At 45.5% G+C, this 26705-nt stretch overlaps 4 protein-coding genes across 5 annotated transcripts; 1 reads left to right on the top strand and 3 right to left on the bottom strand.

Moving 5' to 3' along the window:
- Positions 1 to 1006: 1006 nt before the first annotated feature.
- Positions 1007 to 6598, bottom strand: LOC129374479 (sterol 26-hydroxylase, mitochondrial-like). The gene is made up of 9 exons (XM_055052925.1): positions 6377 to 6598; positions 5537 to 5718; positions 4151 to 4350; positions 3871 to 4068; positions 3172 to 3335; positions 2846 to 3012; positions 2673 to 2754; positions 2091 to 2291; positions 1007 to 1409 (listed from the first exon to the last, which is right to left on the bottom strand). The coding sequence occupies exons 1-9, from the start codon at positions 6596 to 6598 to the stop codon at positions 1296 to 1298; spliced, it is 1530 nt and encodes a 509-aa protein (XP_054908900.1). The 3' UTR covers positions 1007 to 1295.
- Positions 6599 to 6607: 9 nt separating this feature from the next.
- Positions 6608 to 12896, bottom strand: LOC129374480 (sterol 26-hydroxylase, mitochondrial-like). 2 transcript variants are annotated; one of them, XM_055052927.1, is made up of 9 exons: positions 12215 to 12896; positions 11753 to 11934; positions 10761 to 10960; positions 10487 to 10684; positions 9732 to 9895; positions 9452 to 9618; positions 9298 to 9379; positions 9000 to 9200; positions 6608 to 6693 (listed from the first exon to the last, which is right to left on the bottom strand). In XM_055052927.1, the coding sequence occupies exons 1-9, from the start codon at positions 12428 to 12430 to the stop codon at positions 6679 to 6681; spliced, it is 1425 nt and encodes a 474-aa protein (XP_054908902.1). In that variant the 5' UTR covers positions 12431 to 12896; the 3' UTR covers positions 6608 to 6678. The 2 variants fall into 2 exon arrangements, with proteins under 2 accessions (XP_054908902.1, XP_054908901.1); XM_055052926.1 differs by lacking the exon at positions 6608 to 6693 and adding an exon at positions 7498 to 8615 and having other exon boundaries at positions 12215 to 12895.
- Positions 12897 to 13706: 810 nt separating this feature from the next.
- LOC129374574 (mitochondrial chaperone BCS1-like) lies at positions 13707 to 25869 on the bottom strand. The gene is given in 9 exon segments (XM_055053044.1): positions 13707 to 14126; positions 14784 to 14901; positions 15045 to 15217; positions 15289 to 15352; positions 15430 to 15624; positions 16134 to 16273; positions 16883 to 17135; positions 17138 to 17219; positions 25715 to 25869. Coding segments are annotated over 9 exon segments (1359 nt in total). The 5' UTR covers positions 25796 to 25869; the 3' UTR covers positions 13707 to 13873.
- On the top strand, positions 17737 to 22992 carry LOC129374573 (zinc finger protein 142-like). Its single transcript, XM_055053043.1, has 7 exons — positions 17737 to 17937; positions 19562 to 19666; positions 19750 to 19830; positions 19930 to 20727; positions 21429 to 21606; positions 21985 to 22754; positions 22865 to 22992. Exons 2-7 carry the CDS (start codon positions 19564 to 19566, stop codon positions 22885 to 22887), a joined length of 1953 nt encoding a protein of 650 aa, XP_054909018.1. The 5' UTR covers positions 17737 to 17937; positions 19562 to 19563; the 3' UTR covers positions 22888 to 22992.
- Positions 25870 to 26705: the final 836 nt, after the last annotated feature.

Genomic DNA, 26705 nt, shown 5'->3' with positions numbered 1-26705 from the left:
ACCAGAGGCAGAATGGGATCATTTTTCTGTCATACTGTCACCATGCTATTCATGTAAGTTCCACAATTAGCAACTAAATATTTAATTAACTAGCGATAAATTTTAATTAACGAAAAATCTGCAAAGATTTTAGCTCATTTTAACAAGATCAAAATATTTAGTTTGGAGATAAATATTTAACTTAAAACTAAATATTTAGCTTTCTAACCAAAGATTTAGATTCAAACTAAATACTTGACTTGCTAAGTAAATATTTAGTTTGGATTTAATTATTTAGTTGGTTAACTAATCAAACCTGCAGCTTCCTAAAAGCAGATTGTTGCAGCTCTCATGCAGCTGCTTGGTTATGTAACGGCAGATAAGATTGTTTAATCTTCAAAATCAGTTCCACATATTTTAGTCTTTTGATCTCTCCGTCATAATAAACGGCGCTTCTCTCAGCACTTTGCTCGATACGAGAAGAGCTCAGCCTGATCCGAGCTCAGCCTGATCTGAGCTCAGCCTGATCCGAACTCATCCTGAACCGAGCTCATCCTGATCCGAACTCATCCTGATCCGAGCTCAGCCTGATCTGAGCTCAGCCTGATCCGAACTCATCCTGATCCGAACTCATCCTGAACCGAGCTCATCCTGATCCGAACTCATCCTGATCCGGGCTCAGCCTGATCCGAACTCATCCTGATCCGAGCTCAGCCTGATCCGAGCTCAGCCTGATCTGAGCTCAGCCTGATCCGAACTCATCCTGATCCGAACTCATCCTGAACCGAGCTCATCCTGATCCGAACTCATCCTGATCCGGGCTCAGCCTGATCCGAACTCATCCTGATCCGAGCTCAGCCTGATCCGAGCTCAGCCTGATCCGGGCTCAGCCTGATCCGAGCTCAGCCTGATCTGAGCTCATCCTGATCTGAGCTCATCCTGATCCGAACTCATCCTGATCCGAACTCATCCTGATCCAAGCTCAGCCTGATCTGAGCTGCAGCTGTGATCAAAGTTACAGCAAAACCACAAGCACAGCCATTTATTTTGTGTTTTACATAAAGTGAACAAACAAAATATATTATTTACAACATAAGCCATATAAAAACTCAGATAATTGATGATTCATCCACAGGAGCTGGAACTGATTATAGTAAAATATTAAATTTGCTTATTACAGTAATAAATGAGAACCAGCCGTTTGGTTTTGCCCATTGGTTTCAGATCTGCTGCCACTCTCCCGTAAAGCTGTGGTTATTATGTGGTTATAATAACACGGCCCAGTCGACCGGTCGGACTCAGGCAGGTCTGGTTCTTCATCTGTCCACTAAGTGCAGGTCCAGTTGTTTGTCTGGAACCAGAACTGTACGATTGATGCTTTTCAACTCTCCAGTCGTCGGGTCTGGCTGGACTTCAAAGTGACGAATCAGCTGAAGACGAAAAACAGGAAGTAAATAAAAATAGTGAAGCTTCATTTTAATCATTTGATGCAACTGTAGAAATGGATGGATTAGTGGGAAGCTGAAGGGTTGATTTCAGAGATTCAGTCACCAGGTTTGGTGTTGAAAGGTCCTGGTTCTGATCTGTGGATCTTGGAGTTTATCTGTTCCTGTTTGTGATGTTTCCTTGGAAGCTCATCGGTTCTGTCTTAAATTAAAGCTTCTTATCTGGTTCATATTTTGAGCTACTGTCTGTTTACTGTGCCTCAAACGTTCAGATTTTATTGAGGGTTTTTTCTGAAGCTAAGGATAATATTGTCATGCAGATTATGCTGCTTCATTCCACAATGTTCTGTGTTGAGAAAAAGTCTTTATTTCTCCCAGCAGTAAGAGTTTATGAGAATCTAACTATGCAGACGACACTCCGCTCTGTTCATGTTTAGTGTTAAAACATTATTTCTAACAGATTCCAGTGATGGATTGTATCTGAAGTCAAGAATCAATTAATGTTCCTAAGCTGGAAGCATCACTCACACCAGGGTTGGTCACGGCGTTCCACAGGGTTGTGTGCTAGGACTATTTCATGTTTTATGATACAATTCTGAATTTCAAATCTTTCTGAAATCAGTACCTTTTCAAGCTTCTTTATCATGAAGTTGCATTGTTTGTTACCTGAAACAGAACCAAGTACATTTCGAGTTCTGCGATCCTGCGACCAACGCAGCCTCGAACGCCGTAGCCAAACGGGATGGAGCCGAATGCGTTGGGCCTCTGGCGGCCGTCACGCAGCCATCGCTCCGGCTTGAACCGGTACGGTTCTGGAAAGGTGTTCTCATCATGACTGATGGCGTAGTGGCAGAGCGTGAAACAAGTCTGGAGAAAGACGAGTGAAAAGATTCAGGAAGGTCAGCAAGGTGCATTTCTAACTCCCAGAAGTCGTCCGCCCAACTTAAACCTTTACACTGACAGTAAGTACTAGTGTTGGGCCTCCATTTTACTCAAACGGACTGATCTGGACGCCATGTTGCAGATGTCACAAAAGGTTACATGAATTTGGTAAACATTCTGACCAGGACACCAACCAGATTCACATGTTGATTAGTTTGATTCTGGTCACGAAAGACTTAAAACATTTAAATTATAAATTAAAGATCAGTTGTTTGTGAAGCCAAAAACCTTTAATTATAATGTTTCTCATCACGAGTGATGCCTGTAAATATACGACACTGCGATATAAAAAAGAATCGGACCCACGTTCTTTGGAAACTGATATCCGCCAACAGAAATGGGTTTTTCTGTTATGATCCGTGCGTTCATGGGAACCACAGGGTACATCCTGTTGGGGATCAGTCAGCAGATTGTTAACAGTTTGTGGTTATTACAGTGATTCTTGTCAGAAACACTGAAGCGTCTCCATGCTGTCTGACCTCAGAGTTTCCTTGATCACGGCTCGTAAAAACGGCATCGCAGTGACCTCTGCGGCGCTGGGGATCTGGTCCGCCGGTACCAGAGAGGAAACCTCCTCATAAAGTCTGTCCTGGACTTCTGGGTTCCTGGACAGCTGGTACAAAGCCCAGGTCAGGGTGTTGGACGTCTTTGAGACAAAGACACAGACATGCAACCAGAAAGTAGCTTTAAAATTAATACCAACAAAGTTGATAAACACCAAAATGTTCCTGGAAAAAGCTTTAGGCGTCCGGTACATAGAAATACTTGAACTAAGGAGGATGTTGACTTGTTCAGTGTTGCGTACCGTGTCCACGCCGGCTAACAGCAGCTCCGTCACGCTGGCGTAGACGTCCTTACTGCTCATCTGGGTGTTGGACAGGAGGTACGTCAGATATTCTCCCTCCACATCCTGGTTGTTGTCCAGGCGCTGCTGAATGTCCTCCATCTTCTTGTCGATCAAAGTTTTAGCTACAGGAGAGCAAATGAAGCTCAGTATTGATCGATCTCTTATTGTTAGTTTTGTTTGATCATGATTCTCTTTTTATGGTTTCCAATCATTTCCTGGTTAAAAACCCTCAGCTGAGCGTCTGCGTCTCGCTCAGGTTGTTTCTGGAGCATCAAGCTCATCCTCGCCTACGGCAACCCAAAAGTGCCACAAGTTGTCACCTTTACTTCACATTTTGTGAAAAAAAATCAAGCAAGTCAGGATTCCATAAAATACCACCAAATCCCATCTGAAGGCTGTTTTTCACCATCTGCAGAACAAACCCCCCAAAAAACTGTTTATTCAACTAACTGAAGCTGCTGTTTGTGTTCAATGTAGAGTTTAAGGTTTAGTGGCCTGAATAAACGCAGTTTTTCTCTGGCAATAAGAAAGCAGTGCGATATCGTAGAGCTTCCTGACTTATAAACTCCGTCTCTTGTATCAGACACATGGCAGCAAAACGTGGTGATTTGTGGCACCAGCAGCTTGCGATGCTCATCGTTGTTTTCTCTAACTCACCGAAGCTGAAGATGCCCTCCCAGCCGGCGACGTAGCGCCTCCAGAACGGCAGCAGGCTGCGGCTCCACTTGGGCGATATCACCACAGCCATGCTGTTGGAGAACATCTGGGCGATGGAGTTTATGAATTCTTGGGTTCCGGCAGGAATTTCCTCTTCCAGGCAGCCGAGTCGAGTCTCAAACAGTATGGAGGCGATTCCTGGATGACAATGACAATCAAACGCAAAATTAAAAACCATTTGTCAGAGTACTGATTCTTGGGAATGATGTTTGCTGCATACCTTCCAGAGAAAACAGATACAGCTCATTGGAAACGTCAGGAACCCGGTCGCCTGTTGGGCTGCAGAGACGCAGACGTTTGATCCGTTTGGTGAAGTCTGTCACCACGGCGTTGATCACCCCGTCATACTGAGCTGAATCCCTGGGATGCAGCATCCGCTTGTTGAGAACCGCCCTCAGCCGGTACCAGCGCTCCCCTTCCCTGGCAGCACAAACATCCGTCACATTTTCTACAAATGGAGAGAAAATTAATATCAAGACAAAAGTCTGTTGGTGATGCTGAATTGTGTTTTTGATGCATATCTCGATCTTTAGGTTTGCAAGTCAAAATATATGAAATGTTTTTCTATGCACTAAAAGGATATTTTGGTGAAAGTGGTGCAAACATAGCGCCCTGCGGAGCTCTGCAGCTCAGATACATTTACAGCAGAAACAGCATTCAAAGCCTGGACTGCTCAGACGAAAAGATTAAAAAATGCAGTTTAATTCTTATTTGATTAAACAGAAATTTAAACAGAATTTACAGTTTTTACTGAACTGCCAGTGTTTAGTGTTTTCACACCTGACACTGTGATAAACTTGTTCCATTGGGGACCAAAGTTGCAACATTTGTTTCATTTTCAGCTGAGCAACCTGTTCCCCTCCACACCTGTGGGGGCGCTGCACCAAGAACCAATGAAGGAAACGGCACAAAAACATCCAACATATTTTTCTTTCAGTGTGGAAATACTGAGACATGAGTTTTACATTTAAATACATGTAGATACATTAATATTTCCACAGTTCATGATATTAACACTAAATGTCATTTTCAGGGTTTTCCTCTTCACCCTGCGTCCAGGAAATGGCGGGAATAACCATGGCAACCAGCGATAGGAAGTTCTGAGTCGCTATTTTTTAAATGTGTTTTAAAAATAAAAATCAGGTTTACACAGACTAAAATCAAGAACGCAGTAATTGTGCTTTGCCTGCAGGTGGTGATAATGTCGACTAAACGCGATTTAAGAGAAGATCCTGGCTGGTGTCGGCCTGAAACGGTGCTGTCCATCTTTTCTTTGACAGACTGAATCACTTGAGATAATTGTACATTTTCTCAAAAACATTTTTGTCATTTCTGTGAATGTTTGTCAAAAACATTGTGTTGTTACCAGCTCTGACCTGCAGGTGGCAGTATTTCTTACTTCCACCACCTGATGTCCAGTTATCTGTGATCGATGTGGCAGCAAAAAGCTTCAAGTTCTTTAAATAATAAAAATGTTGTTGCGTCCAGTTTGTCTGATTTTTTTTCTTTTTTTAGAGTTTGTAAGAAAAATTGTTGCAAGATTCTTTCTATTGAGCCTCTTTCAGCTCATGACCTAACCAGTTGAGTTTGTTTTTTATGGGTTTACTCTGTGAAGGGTCCGTATCCGAACCCCCTCATGTCTCGGTACTCCGTCCACAGAGACATGTCTCCTCTGGACGGAAACTTCTCGTCCTTCCTCAGCAGCTCCTCCAGCAGCTCGGCCGTGTTCACCGACACCGACTTCAGCCCGCTCCGGTAGATGGGTCCATACAGCTGCTTCTCGTACAGCTGAGAGGGAGAGAACAAGAAGGAAACCCGATCAGACCCGACCAGACCCGACCAGAATCCTGATGAAAACCTGGAACCTGACCTCAGGTGAACCAGGTTCGCCCTCGTTTAGCTCATTTAGCTACACCTGTTTTCCCTTCTGATCCTGATATCTGAGGTTTAGTACCTGAATTGATTTAAAACGTTTCTTTTTTTCCAGATAGTTTCATGTACTGGCTAAAGACACCAACAGCTTCAAAGTTTGTAAAAACGTAAAAACAACTTGAATGTGTTCAGTCAGTTCGATGAGTCATATAATGATGTAAAATAAACTACAACGAAAACATGAAAAATAAACTGCAACCAATGTTTCTCCACACTGAGCTTCTGCATGAAGAAATCTCCAGGAACGTTCCGCACCCTTCAGACATCACCGTTCTGATTGTCCGATCATCTAGTAGTGTCGTCATTACCAATCGGATCAGCGCCTCTCCAACAGAAACAAAGGTAATGCTTTGTTTCTGTTGGAGAGACAAAGCATTGTCTGCTTCGGTCATGAAAAACAAATGTATGACCCAAACCTGGCCTTGTTTGGGTCATGCAACATATCTAACGCCAACAGAACCAGTTGTCAGCACCAGGATGTGGAAGCAGCTTGGGCTGCAGAGCGGTCAGGTACCTGCAGCTCATGCAGACGGTTGTAGTAGCCCTGGACCAGCATCCTGTAGAGCATCTCCCAGAAGCTGACCCGGGGCAGGTCCGAGGCGGTCCGAGGCTTGTCCTGCAGGGCGGGCAGGACGGAGGGAGCGGTCCGGCACCGCTCCCGGCAGCAGACCCGGCTCCATGGCAGCAGACCGCCGGGCCTCCCTGACAGCGCTCGGCTCGACAGCCACGCAGCCATGGCAGGAGGCGAGTGGAAAACACACGGATCCCGTTACATCCAAGCTGCTGCGGCAGGGAGGAGCCGGGCCAGAGCGCGACTTAACCCGTCCAGATCTGAAGACACAAACCACAAAGGAAGGAGTCTGAGGAAATGTTGAGTTTTCTCTGGTTTCTCTGGTTTAAAGCCTTTTGAGTTATGTAATCTCTCCGTTGTTGTGAAACGTCTTAATAAGCCGATCTGCTCCCAACATGAAGCTTGGTTTCCCTTTTAAGGGAACAGCCTCCTCGCTCTGGATTACAAACCTCTGGGCTGAGCCTGAAACACCAGCTGCTCACAGCAGAACGTCCCACTGTTTACACAACCTGAACTTTCCTGAACTCGGAAGCTCTTATGTTGGAATTTTTCAGAGTTATGTCTTCAAGGAACTGCACCAGTCCTGCAGTGTGAGTGAGTCATCTGCCTGCTCAGAGGATCTGTGCTGGCCTGTTTGTGGGAGTCTGTTGGCGCCTGCACACCTGTTGGTCATTTAGGCTCAGGATGACCTCTTGGTGACCTTCACAGTGCACTAGCCGTGTTTCTATTAGCGTTCAGATCTGAGAAAGATTTGTTATGGATGGATGGATGGATGGATGGATGGATGGATGGATGGATGGATGGATGGATGGATGGATGGATGGATGGATGGATGGATGGATGGATGGATGGATGGATGGATGGATGGTGGATGGATGGATGGATGGATGGATGGATGGATGGATGGATGGCTTCAGCAACAGAAAAGAGGAAACAAATATTTTTAGATAATAATGTTATAATTTAATTATTTTATATTTATAAAATCTGTGACAATTATCTCTTAAATTTGTATAACAAGAAAATAAAACTGAACACAATATAGATTATACCACAGAAAAAAAAACTATATTACTAATTACATGATCAAAGCAAATTAATTGAACACAATTAGTGTTTATGACAAACATGTAATCAGATATTCACACCTGCAGTCGCATACAGACATAAACCCCAGAATGAAGAACTGCAATTGTAAAGTAAATAAAAATTATTCAATCAATTTAAATCTTTTCACAATGCAATGTATTCAGTACAATAAAGAGTTCATCTTTTTGTATTCTCTCTAAGTTTCACAGTAAACAGAACCAGAGACTTTCAGTGCAGCTCAGACTTCGGTTCACTCAGATCTGCTTTTTCCAACCGGTTCAGAAGAATCTTTCTTTTAATGAGGCAAACCTGAAATATTCCTTTTTTAAGTTTTCAATCTGCCATGATTTATACAAATGCTTTCCAACAATAGAACAGACTATTTGTTTAATTAAAATATTGTATGTTTAGCTTGTTGTTGAACCAAAATGATCTTTTTTAAAAATTCTATTTTACAAATATATCTTTATTTTACTTGTCACTTTTGGCCAAATGACATCAGCTTTAGAAACCCTGTGTATAAATTATACACACTAAACTAAAAACATTACAATTTAGCAAAACAAAACAAAAAAACTCACAGATTGTTTCTGCACATCAACACCATGAATGTAAACGCTCCAGGAAAAGGAAGCAGCTGTTAGCAGCTGTTAGCAGCTGTAGCAGCTGTTAGCAGCTGTAGCAGCTGTTAGCAGCTGTAGCAGCTGTTAGCAGCTGTTAGCTTTGATGTTAGCATACAGAAAGTGCTTCCATAGTTTTTCTCCCTATTAATAATGAAAGTGTGGAAATGCATGTAAGTTTATCATCCAGACCTAAATACATTATTGCTGTGATTGCACACATTATGGTTGGCTAATGAGTTAGCCTCTAGCTAACTAGCTAAAGGCTAACTGTCAATAACAGAAGATTTCACATTAAAACAAACAGAAGCAGAACTTTTGGGCCATTTAGCTAAACTGTTAATCAAACTGTTCCTTCATCGTCGGTCCACAAAGAGCAGGTCCAGTTGCTTGTTTGGCACCAAAACGGCCCGACTGACGATCTCTAGATCATCCGCAGTGGGGTTCGCTTTGATTTCAAACTCTCGAATAAGCTGAGAAAAAATGCCAAAGATACATAATAATTTAGAATATTTTAGGAAAACATGGACAGATAAACTTTAAGTATTTATTTTAATAATTATGTGTCCAGATAATGAAAATCTAATTCTATAAAACTAATACATGCATTTTTAATCCAGAAATCCAATGTTTTTAATGGGAAGGAAACACTTTCATAGTATCAATCTGGGTGTAATGAATCTATGAGTTTGACTTCTTTAAATCAAATTTGAAATCAATGTAATTATTTATGAAATAATTTCTGCTTTGATTGGAAGGTAAAGGCTAACTGAACTCTCCTACAAACCTCAGTCCGGTCGAAGTGAACTCTGGTTTGGTTTGCAATGTGAACGCATGTGTTTGGGTTTTGTACCTACCCGAAACAGAACCAAGTACATCTCGAGTTCTGCGATCCTGCGACCAACGCAGCCTCGAACGCCGTAGCCAAACGGGATGGAGCCGAAGGCGTTGGGCCTCTGGCGGCCGTCACGCAGCCATCGCTCCGGCTTGAACCGGTACGGTTCTGGAAAGGTGTTCTCATCATGACTGATGGCGTAGTGGCAGAGCGTGAAACAAGTCTGGCAAAGCGACAGAGCAAATGTTTTCTATTGTTCTTAAAAACTGGATCTGGAGAAAATCTACTTTGTTGTATTACAAAACAAAAATCAGACCCACTTTTTCTGGAAACTGATATCCACCAACAGCAACAGGCTTTTCTTTAATGATCCTTGAATTTATAGGAACCACAGGATACATCCTGTAAAAAACAAGGTAAGATTATAAACAGGCTGCATGGAGTTAACACTGAAGCGTCTCCATGCTGTCTGACCTCAGAGTTTCCTTGATCACGGCTCGTAAAAACGGCATCGCAGTGACCTCTGCGGCGCTGGGGATCCGGTCCGCCGGTACCAGAGAGGAAACCTCCTCATAAAGTCTGTCCTGGACTTCTGGGTTCCTGGACAGCTGGTACAAAGCCCAGGTCAGGGTGTTGGACGTCTTTGAGACAAAGACACAGACACATTTGAATCACTGTGTAGAAAAGCCAGAATCTAACTGGAAGGTGAATCCAGTCAGAATCCCAAACCCCGGAAGACAAACGGGTGGAGTACCGTGTCCACTCCGGCTAACAGCAGCTCTGTCACGCTGGCGTAGATATCTTTCGTGCTCAGCTGGGAATTGGACAGGAGGTACGTCAGATATTCATCCTCTACATCCTGGTCATTGTCCAGGCGCTGCTGAATGTCCTCCATCTTCTTGTCGATCAAAGTTTTACCTTAAACGACAGAAGTAAGATGAAACAGAGGCGACCCCACAGTTTCATTTTGCTGCAGTTGCCTCCAACAGCCGCTCAGCTTAGCAAACTTCTTCAAACAAGATGCAATATCTTCCATTTGGTCACAGAGGTTTGAGCATTTTTGGTAAATCCAATACAGGAAGAGATGGGATCATATCAAAGATACAAAAGCAGCGTCGATGGCTAGTTTAGCTGGTCTACGGGTTATGATGTTTGCAGATGACGTTGTGCTCTTCAGTAGAGACATGGAGGTATGCTCTATGGGGCAGAAGCAGGACAGTCGGTTACAGTGGATGATGTAGCACCAACCTGAAGGAAAACCAAAAGTTAAGAAGTCTTAAAATGTCTGGAGTTCATTAAAAAATGCAAGTTAACCTTTTGGGACTTTTCTGTCTGGCTCAGAAATCTTCCTTGCAGTTTGTGACCGGAGGCAGTTGCAGCTGAAGCTAACAAGCTTCTATTATACTTTTGGTAGCTACTTAGCTTTTTGCATCTATCCTATAGGAGAGCAAATTAATCACCAGTTGGTTCAGGCCACTGGCTCGCTTCTGTAAAGCTTCAGCAGCTCACCAAAGCTGAAGATGCCGTCCCAGCTGGCGATGTAGCGCCGCCAGTAGGGGAGCAGGCTGCGGCTCCACTTTGGGAAGATCGCCACAGGAAAGGCGTTGGAAAACATCTGGGAGATGGAAGTGATGAACTCCTGGGTCCCGGCGGGAATCTCCTCTCTCAGACAGCCGAGCCTCGTCTCAAACAGTATGGAGGAAATTCCTGAGAGGGAAAACCTACATATTCAAATAAATCTGTTCTCAGAGATTCATCACTGATGCACAGTGATGGGACACACCTTCCAGTGAAAACAGGTAGAACTTGTTGGCGACGTCAGAAACCCGGTCGCCTGTCGGGCTGCAGAGACGCAGACGTTTGATCCGTTTGATGAAGTCTGTCACCACGGCGTTGATCAGCCCGTCATACTGAGCTGACTCCCTGGGATGCAGCATCCGCTTGTTGAGAACCGCCCTCAGCCGGTACCAGCGCTCCCCTTCCCTGGCAGCACAAACAGGGAACGTCCATCAGAAAAGCTTCATCAGCTTTCAGGAAAACGTTTGGTCTGAAGTTTCCTTCTGGATTCATCGATCAGCTTAGTTTAACTTTTTAGGTTGAATCCTTTTGTTGCACAGTAACACCACATTCTCTGAGCCTGCATTACGTTACAGTTTGAACCTCTATTGTCTCTACTTTGGCATTTCTTAGATGTATTTTCTAGTTGATTGATTTTAAATCTCAGTTGTTCCTCATTAGTGACCTGTTTCCATTTCTACCTGAGGGGCATCAGGGTCCTAAAGCCCGTTTCTTTCCACATATGTAAACACCAAGCAGACCAGAAACAGGAAGTGGACTACAGCACAGGGCATTCTGGGTAAATACAACCAAACCAAGCGTGTTAGCCTAGCATTAGCGGGGAAATGAGTCGTGGTTCGTTACGATAAGAGAGAAATCCTCCAACCGCTAACATTTGATGGCATTCCCATTTTTGTTTACATTTCTATAAAACAAAAAAGATGATGGTTTTTGGTTCAGTGGTTCCTGGTGCAGCGCCCCCACAGGCGAGGAGGGGAACAAGTTGTTCAAACAACCTGTTTGAACTTTAGTCCCCAGTTGAACCGAGTGTGCCAGACTATCAGCTGTGACTGTGGCCTTAATCAACAGCTGTGCTTCAAGCAATCAGTTTTGTTTCTGACTGGAAACCATCAAGTTCAGATTAAGTCCGCCCGTTCTGCCCAGACCGGTCTGATAACCAACCAGTGGGGGAGGGACCAGGAAGTGAACGGTGTTTACTCTGTGAGGGGTCCGTAGCCCAGGCCTCTCATCTCGCGGTACTCCGTCCACAGAGTCATGTCTCCTCTGGTGGGAAACTTGTCGTCGTTCCGGAGCAGCTCCTCCAGCAGCTCGGCGCTGCTGACCGACACGGCGTTGCGTCCGTTTTTATAAATGGGTCCATAGAGCTGCTTCTCATAGACCTTCAGACAGCACAACATGGTTACACGCAGCATTAACACGCAATCAAAAGCAGAGCTGCTCTAACTGCTGCAGCAGTGATATTAATAAAGAAATATGGATTTGCAGCCATGTTTTCCTGAAATCCAGCTGTTATCTGTGAGATCAAAGGTCATGTTTTCTGTTAGACCCAGATAAACAAGGTGCAGGTTGGACATTTACAACAAAAATAGAGATTAATCAGAAAACATGACGGATTGTAACTGACGGCTGCACATTTAACCCACAGCTGTTCTGACGGACCTGCAGCGCGTGCAGAGAGGAGAAGTAGCCCTGGACCAGAACCCGGTACAGCATCTCCAGGCTGCTGACCTGCGGCAGGTCCTGCACCGACCGCAGCTTCTGCTGCAGCGCAGAGGATCCCCACCGCAGCGTGCTGCAGCAGAGCGGCGTGCTGCAGCAGGGCGGCCGCAGGCTGCAGATCCCACACGCAGCGATCCGTGACAACCAGGCGGTCATTACTGCTCAGAGTGAACGCAGTGGGAGGAGCCGAGCCGCTCGGAACCGAGCCTTCCACAGCGAGAACCAGAGCTCTGGCAGAGGGCTGCAACCTGCGGCTCCAGACCTGCAGGGGGCGCCATGACACAGAGCAAACAGTAAAGAGACATGGAACAGGATTAGGGCCAATTAGAAGGAAAATACTAATTTTTATTTTTCCAAATTCTCATTTTAATCTCAGAATTCAGATTTTTTTTTCTGACTTTATCAGAAGTCAGAATGAAGTGAGCAAAACTTATGGAAATACAGATTAGAGCCAATGACAAAATGCTCACTTTCATCTTTTTCTAAAAATTTACATTTTTGTCACAGAATGATTTTTTTTCTTAGAATTAAGTTTCCTTTGTTGATTTGACAGAATTTGGACTTTCATCTCAAAATGACTCTAAGAAAACTCACTTTTTAATCAGACCAGAATAAACTCTGCAAACTTTATGACTAATGAGGAAAAAATCTCAAATTCTGACTAAAATCTTTTGAGAAAAGTCAGAATTATTTTTATTCATTCTGTTTCTGCACAGCGTTTCAACTGCAGAGCTCAACTGCTCTTAACATTTGGATTCTGGGTCTTGGAACCGAACCGAACCTTTCAAACGGTTCACTTTCAAAAATCCTATTTTCTAAAAACAAGCCGTTTTATAACTAATAGTTAAGCTATGAATATTAGCAGTGAGGAGCTAACCCTGAGGCTAACGGCGTTAGCATGTCGGTTAGCACCAGAACCAACACAGTAAACGGCAACATGGAGGAAACAGAATCCAGTCTCAATTTCTCCCATCAGCCCGCCGCCATCATCAATTTATCACCATGGCAACCAAAGACTTCCCGCGTTTTCTATGGCGGAGCGAACATCGATGCTGATTGGCCAATGCTGATCAGTTTCCCAGCAGCATTTATTCAGGATATTTAGCTTCATAGCTGAATCGGATTAATTGGTTGAAATGTTGTGAAAATAATTCAGATTATATTAGGAAGAGAAAACTGGCTTTTAGTTCAATCACATTAATCCTGAGGAATTATAGTTTTCTTAGGAAACTTTAAATTACAAAGTGGTCCTAACTCATTATATTTAATGTGCAACTCTTTTAAACCACTGAACATTAAAGTAACTGTTTGTTCTTCATTTTGATTCACATTGTTTGAATTTAAAGCAGCAAAACATCTTAAAATCTGCAACTTTTTACAAAATCTTTTATGACGACTGCAGGTGGAAGAAACATTCCCAGATAACCAAAAATATCTTTTATACTCCAATATTTAGAAAGTTGTGGTCAGGAAACAGAAAGAAATGGTTTTTATCATCACATCAAACAAACTGCACATCTTCCTGGTTTATTGTTGTTCTTAATAAACAATAAACTAGAGGTTTCCTGTTAAATAAAGTCTGAGTCCGGTTCTGATCCATCATCCTCGTATTTGGGCCACATTGTCTATGGATCCTGCTGGATCCATTTTGTGCAGCAGGAAGTGTCCTTGGACCTGAGCGGCGCTGATCTCCGTATGCGCGGCTAACGCCAGCTTAGCGAAGCGATCTCCCTCCGACGGCGGCTGGTCCGGGTAGAACCGCCGGAACATCTGGGCCAGCTGCCAGGCGGTGCAGTGACCGATGTACTGCTTCAGGTCGACCCGGCCGGGCCGGATCAGCGCCGGGTCCAACCTGGGAGAGCAAGCCAGGCGGTTACCCTCACAACAAAACCCGACGCACAATAAAAAGCTTCCAAAAGGTTCTGAACAAACGTTTATTTAGCACATTTATGGATTAAAGGTCTAAAAATGTAATCTGAGTTTCTTCAGAGAATCAGGAGAAGTCAACTGAAGAAACAAAGATTTACATACAACTAAATATTTAGATTTGAAAAGAATCAAGTATGAAGCGACACGTAACGTCCTTCAAATGAATAAGGTTAAAAAGTATTTAAAAAAATAAATGCATAAAATCAATCAGATCTGTAATAAACTCATTGGATATTCTCTCCTCTGCAGCAAATAGTTTAGAAAAAGTTTTATCCTGAAAATAAACAGAAAATAAAATTTTACTGTCATGTTGTGTTGAGGTCTGAAGAAGTTTTTGTGGCGAAATGAAAAAATAAAAGAACATTTAATCCACAAATTATGAGACGGATTGTTTTGGACTGGATCTGGATTCAAAGGAAATGTTTCTCATGTCTCCATGTTTGGGGGCAAAAAGTGGAAATTTTAACTGTGGGTCAAAGGTCAACAAGACTTTAAGAAAATTAGATTTTTTTAAACACTGGGCAATGAGAAACAATTCCTTTGAATGAAGACTGTTTTTAATCAATAATCAATATTGCACCTGTCGATGAAGTTGGTGGTCATGAAGACGATTCTGGCCTCAGACGAAGCGACTCCGTCCAGCGAGTTCAGCAGGCCGCTGAAGGTCAGGCGGCCCATTCCCTGGTAGGCCAGCGGGTCTGGAAGAGAGGAGGAGAACCGCTCAGCGTTCCGGTTCTGGTCGGGTCGGCCGGTTCTGCCGGGTCACCCGGTTCTGTCAGGTCAGTCAGTTCTGTCGGGTCGGCCGGTTCTGCCGGGTCGCCCGGTTCTGCCGGGCTCTCACTCTCGGTGGGCAGCAGCTCCCGGCTGACGAAGGCGGCGTCCACGTCCTCCAGCAGGATGATGCTCTGCTGCGGCGCCACGCTCAGCAGGTGGTTGAGCCGGTCGTCCGACAGCGTTCGGTCGCTCAGGCTCATCAGGCAGATGCTGTAGCCCAACTCGCCAGCCAGCGCCGTACTGCAACAAAACCGGACCGGGTCAGAACCACGGGCACGCTCAGACCCACGCGCCGCGCCAGGACGACTCACATGAAGCTGCTCTTTCCGCATCCTGGAGGCCCAAACAGCAGGTACCCTCTCCTGTAGGGAATCCCTGAACACAGACAGACGGGATCAGAACCGGCAACCGGACCTGGACGGCACCGGCTGACACCAGAACCGGTCCTTCACCTCTGTCTGTGTACCAGCGCGGGTTCCCGATGAAATCCTTCACGTCGTCCACCAAGCGCTCGGCCACGCCGGCCTCCAGCACCACGGAGCTGAGCGGCCGGCGGCGCCGGGGAAACCCGAAGGGCCTCCACTCGCCGCCCATAGCCGTGTACATGACGGTGCGTCCCTCCTCCTGCTTCAGCGCCAGCTCCCGCGCTGCACGACACCAGAACATCCACACGTTCAGATCCGACTCCAGAATAAAAGAAACTAAATTGATCCGAATGACTTCATGAGACGCAGCTTCAGATCCTCTGACTGTATCTTTAAAGTTTGTGCTGTTATTAATGACCAAAACATCGACGATGACATAAATAACATTCTGTTAACCAAACCTTTAAAACCAGTCCAGACTTTACACTGAGGAAGAAAGAGATACATTTGTTTTATATAACGTTACGTTTTATGAAAGAAAAAGTGTTTAAATTAAAGTTTCAAAACACTTGAACTTAAATGTTGAATATAATTTACAGCATTATTGTATATATAATATGATGGCTCTTGGTTTTTTTACTTGTTCATTTTTGTTTATGGTTTTTTTTCTGAAAGTGATGTATGATCGATTCATTTAATTTTTATTCAATTAATCGTCAGAATAGATGGCAGATTAGTGAAATAAACATTTTCAACAGGCCTAGTTAAAGGCTGAAAGTTTTCCTGTGCACCTTCCTGCAGGATGTTGAAGAAGATCTGCCGGTCTCTGCCCAGAGCGGTGAAGGTGATGGATTCCCACGGAGTCCCGGTCTGCAGATTCACCATCTGCTTCTCCCTGGTCCGCTCCACCCGGATCCACTTCCTGCCATACCTGGAGACCAGGTGGACCACATCCAGCTCACTTCTTCATATCCAATACTCATGTTGTGTGAGTTTATTTGAAATTCATTCATTTATTTGCACGGTAATTAGTATTTTTGTAAATGGGCCAGAATTGGCCAAAACCCTATTCTTCATCCCTGGTCAATAAGGAAGGTTTCTTGCTAAAGGTAAATAGAGATTATACAAAACAAGGTCAAATGATTTAACTACACGAATATTGTCAATAAATATTGTGTGACCGCATATTAAAACACTGTGGTTACACAATGAACAATTCAGAAACACCTTTTAAAATCTTTGCGCTTCTATAGTAGTTCTTACGGTCGTGCTTGCATTCAGGGACACCGAGTATATAACATGTACTATAATAAATAATATAATGTGCGTAATATAGTGAGGTATTTGAAATGGATGGATTCTATATCAATTAGTGCAATTGACATACTATATGAACAAGATAGCTGCGAAGTTTCTAAAATGATACGATGATTTAAGATGGTTCAATTTACGAGGTGTACCTGAAGGCAGCATGCAGTCATAAAATCCAGTTTAGATGCGCAACAAAGTTTAACTGAACGGAGCTGGAGGTTTTCCTCACCAGATGATGTGGTTCCCTGGACTCGGGTGGAAGTCAAACTGCGTGTGGACTCGTCCGCTCTCGTGGGCCATGTAGGAGGTTTCCACGCTCAGGTGCTGCGTGTGGGTGGCGTGCTTGGTGATCCAGCTCAGCAGCCAGTGGTAGCTCTTGTCCCTGCTGGGAACCTCCAGGGTGATCATGTAGTTCCTTCGGAAAAACACCATGCCCACCTGGGCTCCCTTTCTGGCCACGGCCAGCGCTGTGCCGACCCCCCCAGCCCGAACCCGGCACCGAAGTACGGGTTGTCCTTCAGGCCGTCCAGGAAGTCCGACAGCGGCATGGTGCTGGTCCCGTACCCCTGAGAGCCAGAGTTTAACTCAATGAATGTGAAATCCGCTGCAGCCCGAAGGATCCATGTGATGCAGCGACCTTTACTACACTTCCTGTGTTACCGGAAAAACATTCCGACTCTCCACCAATACTATCAATGTATGTTCCGGTGTTCAGATAATCGGGACTGAAGTTAGCTTCCGATTCAAACATTAACTTAATACACTGATATATTTATCTGTAGGACACGTTTAGTCTAGTGCCTTGCTCAGAGGCTCATGTCAGGAGGAAGTTAGAACTGAACCTACAATTTTCAGATTGCAAGACAAATTAATCTGCATTTATGTAATAATCAATTAAATACATAGAATGTAACATCAGCCGGTTTTGTGGTGAAATCTAAGAACACCAAATTAATTATAATTTTTAGGTTTAAAATAAAAAATGTGATATTTATATTTTCACATTTAACGTTACAAATCGGACGCTAACTTCAGCACCGTCTGATTAGCAGTTAGCTAACGTAGGCTAAGCTAATGCAGCGATAACAGTCGGTCTGTTCCCCTCTCTCAACATTAATGAGTAAATAAAGACTCGCAGCAGGTCAGTCTGCGTGTAGTCAGGGATTCAGACGAAGAACAACAACAGAACCGAGTCCAGAACCGAGAGGAGGCGATGAGAACCGAAACCTGAACGTTGATCTTTTGTTTGTCAGGCGGACAGTGAAGGCGAGACTCAGGCAGGAGGTCAGATTATTCCCTGTTGTTACAGTTTATTCCCTGTTGTTACAGTTTATTCCCTGTTGTTACAGTTTATTCCCTATTGTTACAGTTTATTCCCTGTTGTTACAGTTTATTCCCTATTGTTACAGTTTATTCCCTGTTGTTACAGTTTATTCCCTGTTGTTACAGTTTATTCCCTGTTGTTACAGTTTATTCCCTGTTGTTACAGTTTATTCCCTATTGTTACAGTTTATTCCCTGTTTTTAGTTTATTCCCTGTTGTTACAGTTTATTCCCTGTTGTTACAGTTTATTCCCTGTTGTTACAGTTTATTCCCTGTTTTTAGTTTATTCCCTGTTGTTACAGTTTATTCCCTGTTGTTACAGTTTATTCCCTGTTTTTAGTTTATTCCCTATTGTTACAGATTATTCCCTATTGTTACAGTTTATTCCCTGTTGTTACAGTTTATTCCCTGTTGTTACAGTTTATTCCCTGTTGTTACAGTTTATTCCCTGTTGTTACAGTTTATTCCCTGTTGTTACAGTTTATTCCCTATTGTTACAGTTTATTCCCTGTTTTTAGTTTATTCCCTGTTGTTACAGTTTATTCCCTGTTGTTACAGTTTATTCCCTGTTTTTAGTTTATTCCCTGTTGTTACAGTTTATTCCCTGTTGTTACAGTTTATTCCCTGTTTTTAGTTTATTCCCTATTGTTACAGATTATTCCCTATTGTTACAGTTTATTCCCTGTTGTTACAGTTTATTCCCTGTTGTTACAGTTTATTCCCTGTTGTTACAGTTTATTCCCTATTGTTACAGTTTATTCCCTGTTGTTACAGTTTATTCCCTGTTTTTAGTTTATTCCCTGTTGTTACAGTTTATTCCCTGTTTTTTAGTTTATTCCCTGTTGTTACAGTTTATTCCCTGTTTTTAGTTTATTCCCTGTTGTTACAGTTTATTCCCTGTTTTTAGTTTATTCCCTGTTGTTACAGTTTATTCCCTGTTGTTGCAGCTGCTCTGTTATTGTGACACAGATCTGCTCCTTGTTCAATAGCAGCTTGTACCTCGTTATGTTCGACCCTCATTTCTGGGAAAACTGGAGAGAAAAAAAAGCTTGAATTTGTTCAAACATGCAACCAGAAAACTTTACATGATCAGTGAAACATTTTGGGAGTTTATGACAGGTTGGGATTCCTTTCATGCTAAATTTTCAGTTGTTTCCCAGAAACCGTGGATGATAATGTGGCCAAAGCATGATGCAGCCTCCACCTTGCTTTACTGATGACTGGTCATCTCTCAGCCCTAAAAGATTCTTCCTTATTATTTCAAATGTAACTTCAAGCAGACAGAAGGATAAGAGATGAATCTGGGTTTTTTGTGCAGATCATGTTGTAGGACTTTTGTCTATTATTTAATTTTTTTGAATCAAAACCTTCTTGGGTCATGAGAATCGCTGCTCCGAGGCAGATTTTCAGTTTTCTTCTGGTAAAGCGGTCAGATGATGGTTAAACATTTTGATAAAAGCAAATGAAACATCAGCTGGTTTAAAAAGATTCATCTTCAAAAAGGTTCAAAGATTTTTCCAAATGTAAATAATTCATTTCAGCTGAAAGGACATCAGGGTTTGCTGAAGCTTCCTGTGTTTTTCAGGCATGATGGAGGCGGAGCAACATGCTTGTGATAAATGTGGACAGAACTTCTCGGACACGTCCGTCTCCCACCGCTGTCCAAAGCCGCCGGTCCGGACGGGTCCAGGTAAACACCAGGAGGACACATCAGAACCGAACGTAGAACCACAGAAGCTGATTGTTGTTCTTCTTCTTGTCACATGTCTTTAGGGAACCGGAGCCGGAACCGGAGCCGGTCACCAGCAGGGAAACAACCAGAAAACAACCCCAACGCTTCAGCGCCACCTGCAGGTAAACCCCGGGAGGTGGGGTCACTCATACTGGTTCTGCTGGAGGCGTCTTCATGTTTCTCTCCACTGTCGCCACATGCTTGTTTGTTCTTGTCCTCAGCGGAGGCTGTTTATCGGACCAACGCCTGTCCCAAATGTCGGCGCTGCTTCAAGATGCGTTCCCACCTGCGGGAACACCTTCGGCTGCACTTCCCCGACCCCGGCCTCCAGTGCCCCGCCTGCGGCCGGTTCTTCACCAGCCAGAGCAAGCTGCGCATGCACCGCCTCCGGGAGGCCGGGGTCAAGGCCCACCGCTGCCCCCTGTGTGATTATTCAGCCGTGGAGAGAAACGCCGTCCGGCGCCACGTGGCCAGCAGGCATCCAGAGGAGGCCGGCGGCAGCCAGAGCTTCCTCTGTCCCGCCTGCAGCCAGAGCTTCCTCCACATCCGGGCCCTGAAGACTCACATGAAGACACACAACATCCGGCGGGACGCGGCGCCGGCGGCCTGCGTCCAGGACGGCTGCGCCTTCCAGAGCTCCCACAGCAAAGACCTGCTCAGACACGCCGCTGAGGAGCACGGGGTCAGAGCGGCGCAGTGTCGTCATCACGCCTGCAGCGCCATCTTCAAATGCGAAGCAGACATGGAGGATCACTACCGGAGCCACCTGGCCTACCGCTGCCCAGACTGCAGCTTCTGCTGCTCCAACAGGACCGAGCTGCTGCAGCACCGGCGGCTCGGACACACCGGCCAGCAGGAGCTCTGCTGCGATTTCTGCCCCTTTGTGACCTTTAACCCCGTGGAGTACGAGCAGCACGTGACGCGTCTGCACGCCAACGAGAAGATCCACCGCTGCTCTCAGTGCAGCTACGTCACGGCGCACAAACGCAGCCTGAAGCGGCACGTCATGACGCACAGCGGTGAGAGGAACCAAACTGGAAAAACATCCAGCAAAACCAAAGCCGTCACATTTCACTGAGTTACTCATTCACCTTCACATGTCGGTAAATAACCAAGAAAAACTAAAAACCTCAGATTAAAGTTGAGCTAAAAATTTTGCTTGCTAACTAAATATTTACTCTGCAACTGAAATTTATCTCTAAACTAAATACTTATCTCTGGCCAAAATACTTTATGATCAAGCTGAACATTTAGTTTGAAGCTGAATATTTAGTTTGAAGCTGAATATTTAGTTTGAATCTGAATATTTGGTTTGAATCTGAATATTTAGTTTGAAGCTGAATATTTAGTTTGAATCTGAATATTTAGTTTGAAGCTGAATATTTAGTTTGAATCTGAATATTTTGTTTGAAGATGAATATTTAGTTTGAAACTGAATATTTAGTTTGAATCTGAATATTTAGTTTGAAGCTGAATATTTAGTTTGAAGCTGAATATTTAGTTGGGCCTAAACACTTAGCAAGCTGTTTATATCGCTATAAGCTAACTATGTTTTTTGCTTCAAGATAAATATTTAGTTTTCCAACTATCTACAAAACTTGAAATTGTGACATTTAAATGAATGAATAACATGGTGAAAAATCAATAAATGATCCAAATTATTGGTGTTAATTGACGGCGTTTCTCTCGCTGTGGCTGAAACCTGCCGTTTGCTCTCCAGGTGAGAAACCTCACCAGTGCAGCTTGTGTGAGTTCAGGTGCAGAGACGAGTCGTACCTCTCCAAACACATGCTGGTCCACACCGAGCACAAGAACTTCATGTGTGCAGAGTGTGGATACGTCACCAAGTGGAAGCATTACCTGACCGTCCACATGAGGAAACACGCCGGAGACCTCAGGTACAAAACCAAACGCTTTTAAATGCTCCTTTTGTTTGTGGAAACAAAAATCATTTAACCACTTAGAAATATCCATAGGCAAGTATTTACTGTGAAGGTAAATATTTAGCTTGCTGACTAAACGATGGGTTAGTGATGTTTAGTTTACAAATAAAATATTTGCTAACTAAATTATTAGCAAATAACAGGGCTTGCTAAATATTTAGTTTGTAAATATTTGACTCTGATTGAAGTATTTAGTTTGAAACTGTAGCATTTAAATGAATGTTCAAAATATGACTTGGAAAATGAAGCACAATGTTTTTCTGTGGTAAAAGGTCAGATAATCCAGATTATTGGTGTTTTATTGGCTGTGATTTTCCCGCCTGTCTCTGCCAGATATTCCTGTGATCAATGCTCCTATCGATGCCATCGGATGGATCAGCTGAAGAGTCACAAACTACGGCATCAAGCTAAATCCCTCATGTGTGAGATCTGCGCTTACGCCTGCAAGCGCAAGTATGAGCTGCGCAACCACATGCTGGCCAAGCATTCTGGGGAGGAGAAGAAGTCTGCTGCATACCAGTGCAAGTACTGCTCATATAGCACCTGGTACCGGCAGGCGCTCCAGAACCACGAGAACTGCAAGCACACCAAGCTGAAGGAGTTTGGCTGCGCGCTCTGCTCCTACTCGTCCTACAGCAGCATCAGCCTCTTCCAGCACAAGAGGAAGGTCCACGGCTACGTCCCTGGAGACGCCGCCTGGCTGCAGAACTACGCAGCCAAGGAAAAGCAGAGGAACTCAGCAGAGTTCCTGCAGGACTTTTACAGGAAGTCCAGACAACCAGCTGCTGCTACACAGCAGAACCAGTCAGGATCCGACCCCTGCACTGAAGGTTCTGCCGCTTCTCAAGCCGACGGTTCGGTTCTCGTCCAAGAAGTTGGTCATGAAGCCGTTTCTGAAAGATCCAGCAGCAGTCTGGAGCCGTACTGTACTCTGGTGTTGACCAGAGTACCGACCGTCGAGGCTTTAAGAAACGAGAACCAAACCTGCCATGGCACACCGCCTTTAACCGGGCCAGAACCGTCCACACCTGCCAGCTCTTTGGAGGAAGACAATCTAGGATCGCAAGACGGACCTGGTGAGCAAAGTGACGTAGAACCTGCAGGTGAGCCTCCAACCGACCCGAGTCGATCTGTTGAGTCTGTGGACGATCGGACCGCCACACCAGAGGGGGCAAATAAAGTTTCAACTATCGGTTCTGCTTTTCCCACCGAGGAAACCGACCCGTCACACTCTGAGGCCCGACTGAAAGCTCTGAGGAAACACGACAAGGACCAAGCAGACGCCATGATTCTGGAGGGACGGGTCCAGATGCTGGCGCTGCCATCTGAAGCTGCTTACGGTTCTGACAAATGTTCCTGCAAGGAGCAGCACCGCAGACATCTGCGTCGCCGCAGGACGAAGGGACATGAGGGCCCGTCCTGCGGGCAGCGATTCAAACAGAGCCGCAGGTTTGATCACCACCTTAAAACTCATCATCCTGCTGCTCCACCCGACACGGCTCCACCCGACACGACTCCACCCCACAGGACTCCACCCGACACGACTCCACCCCACACGACTCCACCCGACACGACTCCACCCCACACGACTCCACCCGACAGGACTCCACCAGACACATCTGACACGACTCCATCTGACACGAATCCACCCCACACGACTCCACCCGACACGGCTCCACCCGACACGACTCCACCCCACACAACTCCACCCCACACATCCCACACGGCTCCACCCGACACGGCTCCACCCCACACGACTCCACCAGGAAATCCTGCTGCAGCAGGGGCAGAATCCCAGCAATCACAAAGAGAAGCAAGTTCACAGCAGACTGCAAACGAGACGTCCTCAGTACTGAAACCAGAACCGGGCCGTATCCACACCGTGTCAGAACCTGGTCAAATCATGGCAAACATGAAGGAAGAGTCAAATAAAACATCCAAATCATCACAGAGCAAAGCCCTTCATGCTAAAAAAGATGCTAAATTTGAATGTGAGCTGTGCAGCTTTTCCTCAGCCAAACTGGCAACCTTTAGAAAACACCTGCAGGCCTGCAGGGAGACTTCAGGTCACATTGGTTCTGGAACACTGCAACGTATGGAGGACCAATCAGAAAAGGCCAATGATTCAGGAGAAAAACAACCAAACTCTGCATTGAGATGTAGCCAGAGAAGAGCTGTGACTGAACAGAGAGGCCGTCTGCAGCCATCAGAGGTCCAGTCCCAGCTGCCCTTATTCAGCAGAACCAGACGTTCTCTATCCCGTCACATTCTGTCCATCATGAGGAGGAAACGCTTCCGGATCCGTCAGAGGATCGGCGGCACTGCCAGCGGGAAGGAGCTCGGACGCATCGCTGCAGCCATTGTTCCTTCAGCTCCTCCAGGCGCCGTCGCTTGGAGGAGCACGAGTCTCTGCACACGGGCGTCGGCCGTCACAGCTGCGACGCGTGCCACAAAACCTTTGGCGCAGTGTCCAAACTGCGCCAGCATAAGCTGCGCGTCCACGACAAACAGCCCACACACTTCTGCCCGCTGTGCGACTTCGCCGGTTTCGCTCTGGATGACGTCAGACGTCACAGCCGCCGGTGTCAACTCAGGGGAGCTGCAGCACATCTGCAGTCGCTGCAGCGCTCGGTTTAGTTCTGAGGTTGCTTTGAGGAACCACTGCAGACGGGCGCACCAACTTCAGGCCTGCTTTTCATGTAAGAAATGCGACTTTACATGCAGCAGCGAAGGGACCCTGAAGCAGCACCAGCAGAGCAAACACCCTGAGCTGAAATGCAGCACCTGCCAGAGGAGTTTCAGACTACAGAAAGCCTCGGCATTCATCAGAGGACTCACCGCCACACCTGTGCCAGCTCTGCCCCTTCGCAGCCAAAACGAGGCCGCTGCTGGCGCAGCACCTTCTGAGCCAACATGAGGCGGGGTCATCAGAGGTCAAGCCTCTGCACTGCAGCACATGTGACTTCGCCTGTCGGCACCAGCTGGTGTTGGAGCAGCACCTCCGGTCACACGGGAGCAGCGCATGTACAAATGCACAGACTGCGAGTACGCAACCCGGAACAAGCAGAAAGATCACGTGGCACATTCGCATTCACACCGGGGAGAAAACCGTACCGCTGTGAGCAGTGCAGCTACGCCTGCTCAGACCCGTCCAGGCTGAAGGTAGAGACCCGCCTGTCCAACACCCACAAATCACCATTAATGCAGCTTCCTCTTCTACAGGCTGTCATTATGAAGTTTCCTCAAATCCTGCCAGTTGGTTATGTTACACTAATGCCCACTGATGCAAATTCTACACATACCAGCATCATGTTGGAAGCAGTTTGCTGCCATCTAGTGGTTGAAGTTTATCCCAATTGGCCTAATTGATTTGCATTCAATCTGATAAAACAACAATGTGTTTATCGACGGACGCTTTAGCTTTTTTACTAACACTGAAAACATTTAGTGCGTTGAGTTTCTCATAAATTGATTTTTCCAGATATACTCTAAAGCTCTTCTTTTAGTTAGACATTTATACTCGCGCTCTTATTTTGAAATAGGTGCAGACTGTTTATGCTTCTGTTTCCTCATGTTCTCCATGCAGGATGTGGTTCAGAAATTTGTTTTTTTCTGTACCCAGAATGCATCACCACAACATGGGCACCAACATGCTAACTAGCTAGCATGTTGGTGTTGCTCTTTAGTGTAATTACTATCAGAATCATCGAATTTTTCACTCATTCCTCCCAAAGCTGCACATAGAGTTCACCAAGAAGAGAAGAAGTATCTTTGTCCAGAGTGCGGCTACAAATGCAAATGGGCGACGCAGCTGAAGTATCACATGACGCAACACACAGGCAAGAACCGCAGAGAACCGCAGAGAAACCTGCAACCCGACTGACCTGCTGTCTTGTTTAATCCTCCAGGGGAGAAACCGTACCCCTGTGGTGAGTGTGGGTACCGCACCAACCGAGCAGACGCCCTGCGCGTGCACCGGGACACGCAGCACCGTGACCTTCGACCTTACGTCTGCGAGAAATGTGGCAAAGCCTTTAAAACCAGCTTCATCCTGAAGACCCACCAGAAGAAGCACACGGAGGACCGGGCCTATGTCTGCGGACTGTGCCACAAATCCTTCCGCTGGCCGGCGGGTCTCCGACATCACTTCCTGTCCCACACGGAGCGGTGGCCGTTCTCCTGCCGCCACTGCACCTACAGAGCCAAGCAGCGGTTTCCAGGTGGTCAAACACCTGAAGAGGCACCATCCCGAGGAGGCTGCGGAGCAGGGCGTGCTGCGGGACGCGGACCGGAGCGTCCTCACCCTGAAGGAGGCCCTGCAGGGGGCGCTGCAGGGGGCGCCACACGCCGCAGCGGCCTCCAGCCCGGAGCGTCCCACCCTGAAGGAGGCGCTGCAGGGGCGCGCCACACGCCGCAGCGGCCTCCAGCCCGGAGCGTCCCCACCCTGAAGGAGGCCCTGCAGGGGGCGCCACACGCCGCAGCCCGGGGCGAAGAGGCTGCGAAACAAAACACTGAAACCCAGTGAATACTCTGAGATGTATGAATATTTATGGAATATTTGGTTCCATTTGGGAAAAAAACTGTAGATATTGTGTTGATGAACAAGGAAATGAGCCATAAGGTAGAACATCAGGAGTTCACACTGTTTTAATAAGATCTATTTTCATATTTATGATACTGATATTTGGTCCATTCTGTTGCTGTTATCAGGGTCAACATGCAGCAAGCCTTCATGTCCAGACACCAAAACATCCCAACACTAAATATACAGTCATTTACTGTCATGAATAAAAACTCATAATTCAAAACTTGTACATCTTCATTACCACCTGCAATGCATGCTGGGCCGTGACGCAGGCAGTTTAGTCGCCTGGAGTCTAAAAACTGAGACAAGCTGCTGCTGAACATGAGGTTCTGCTCAAACCACCGCCTGGTGATCTACTGGTTACTACTTTAGCTAGAGCTAACACCATTAGCAAGAGCTAACACCATTAGCTAGAGCTAACACCATTAGCTAGAGCTAACACCATCAGCAGATTCTAAATCAAAACAAA

The sequence above is a fragment of the Poeciliopsis prolifica genome, unplaced genomic scaffold, assembly GCF_027474105.1.
Source record: "Poeciliopsis prolifica strain line A6 unplaced genomic scaffold, Auburn_PproV2 SCAFFOLD036, whole genome shotgun sequence".
Taxonomy (NCBI): Eukaryota; Metazoa; Chordata; class Actinopteri; order Cyprinodontiformes; family Poeciliidae; genus Poeciliopsis; species Poeciliopsis prolifica.
Note: the sequence above shows the minus strand (reverse complement) of the source record. Positions and strands in the feature narration are given on the sequence as shown.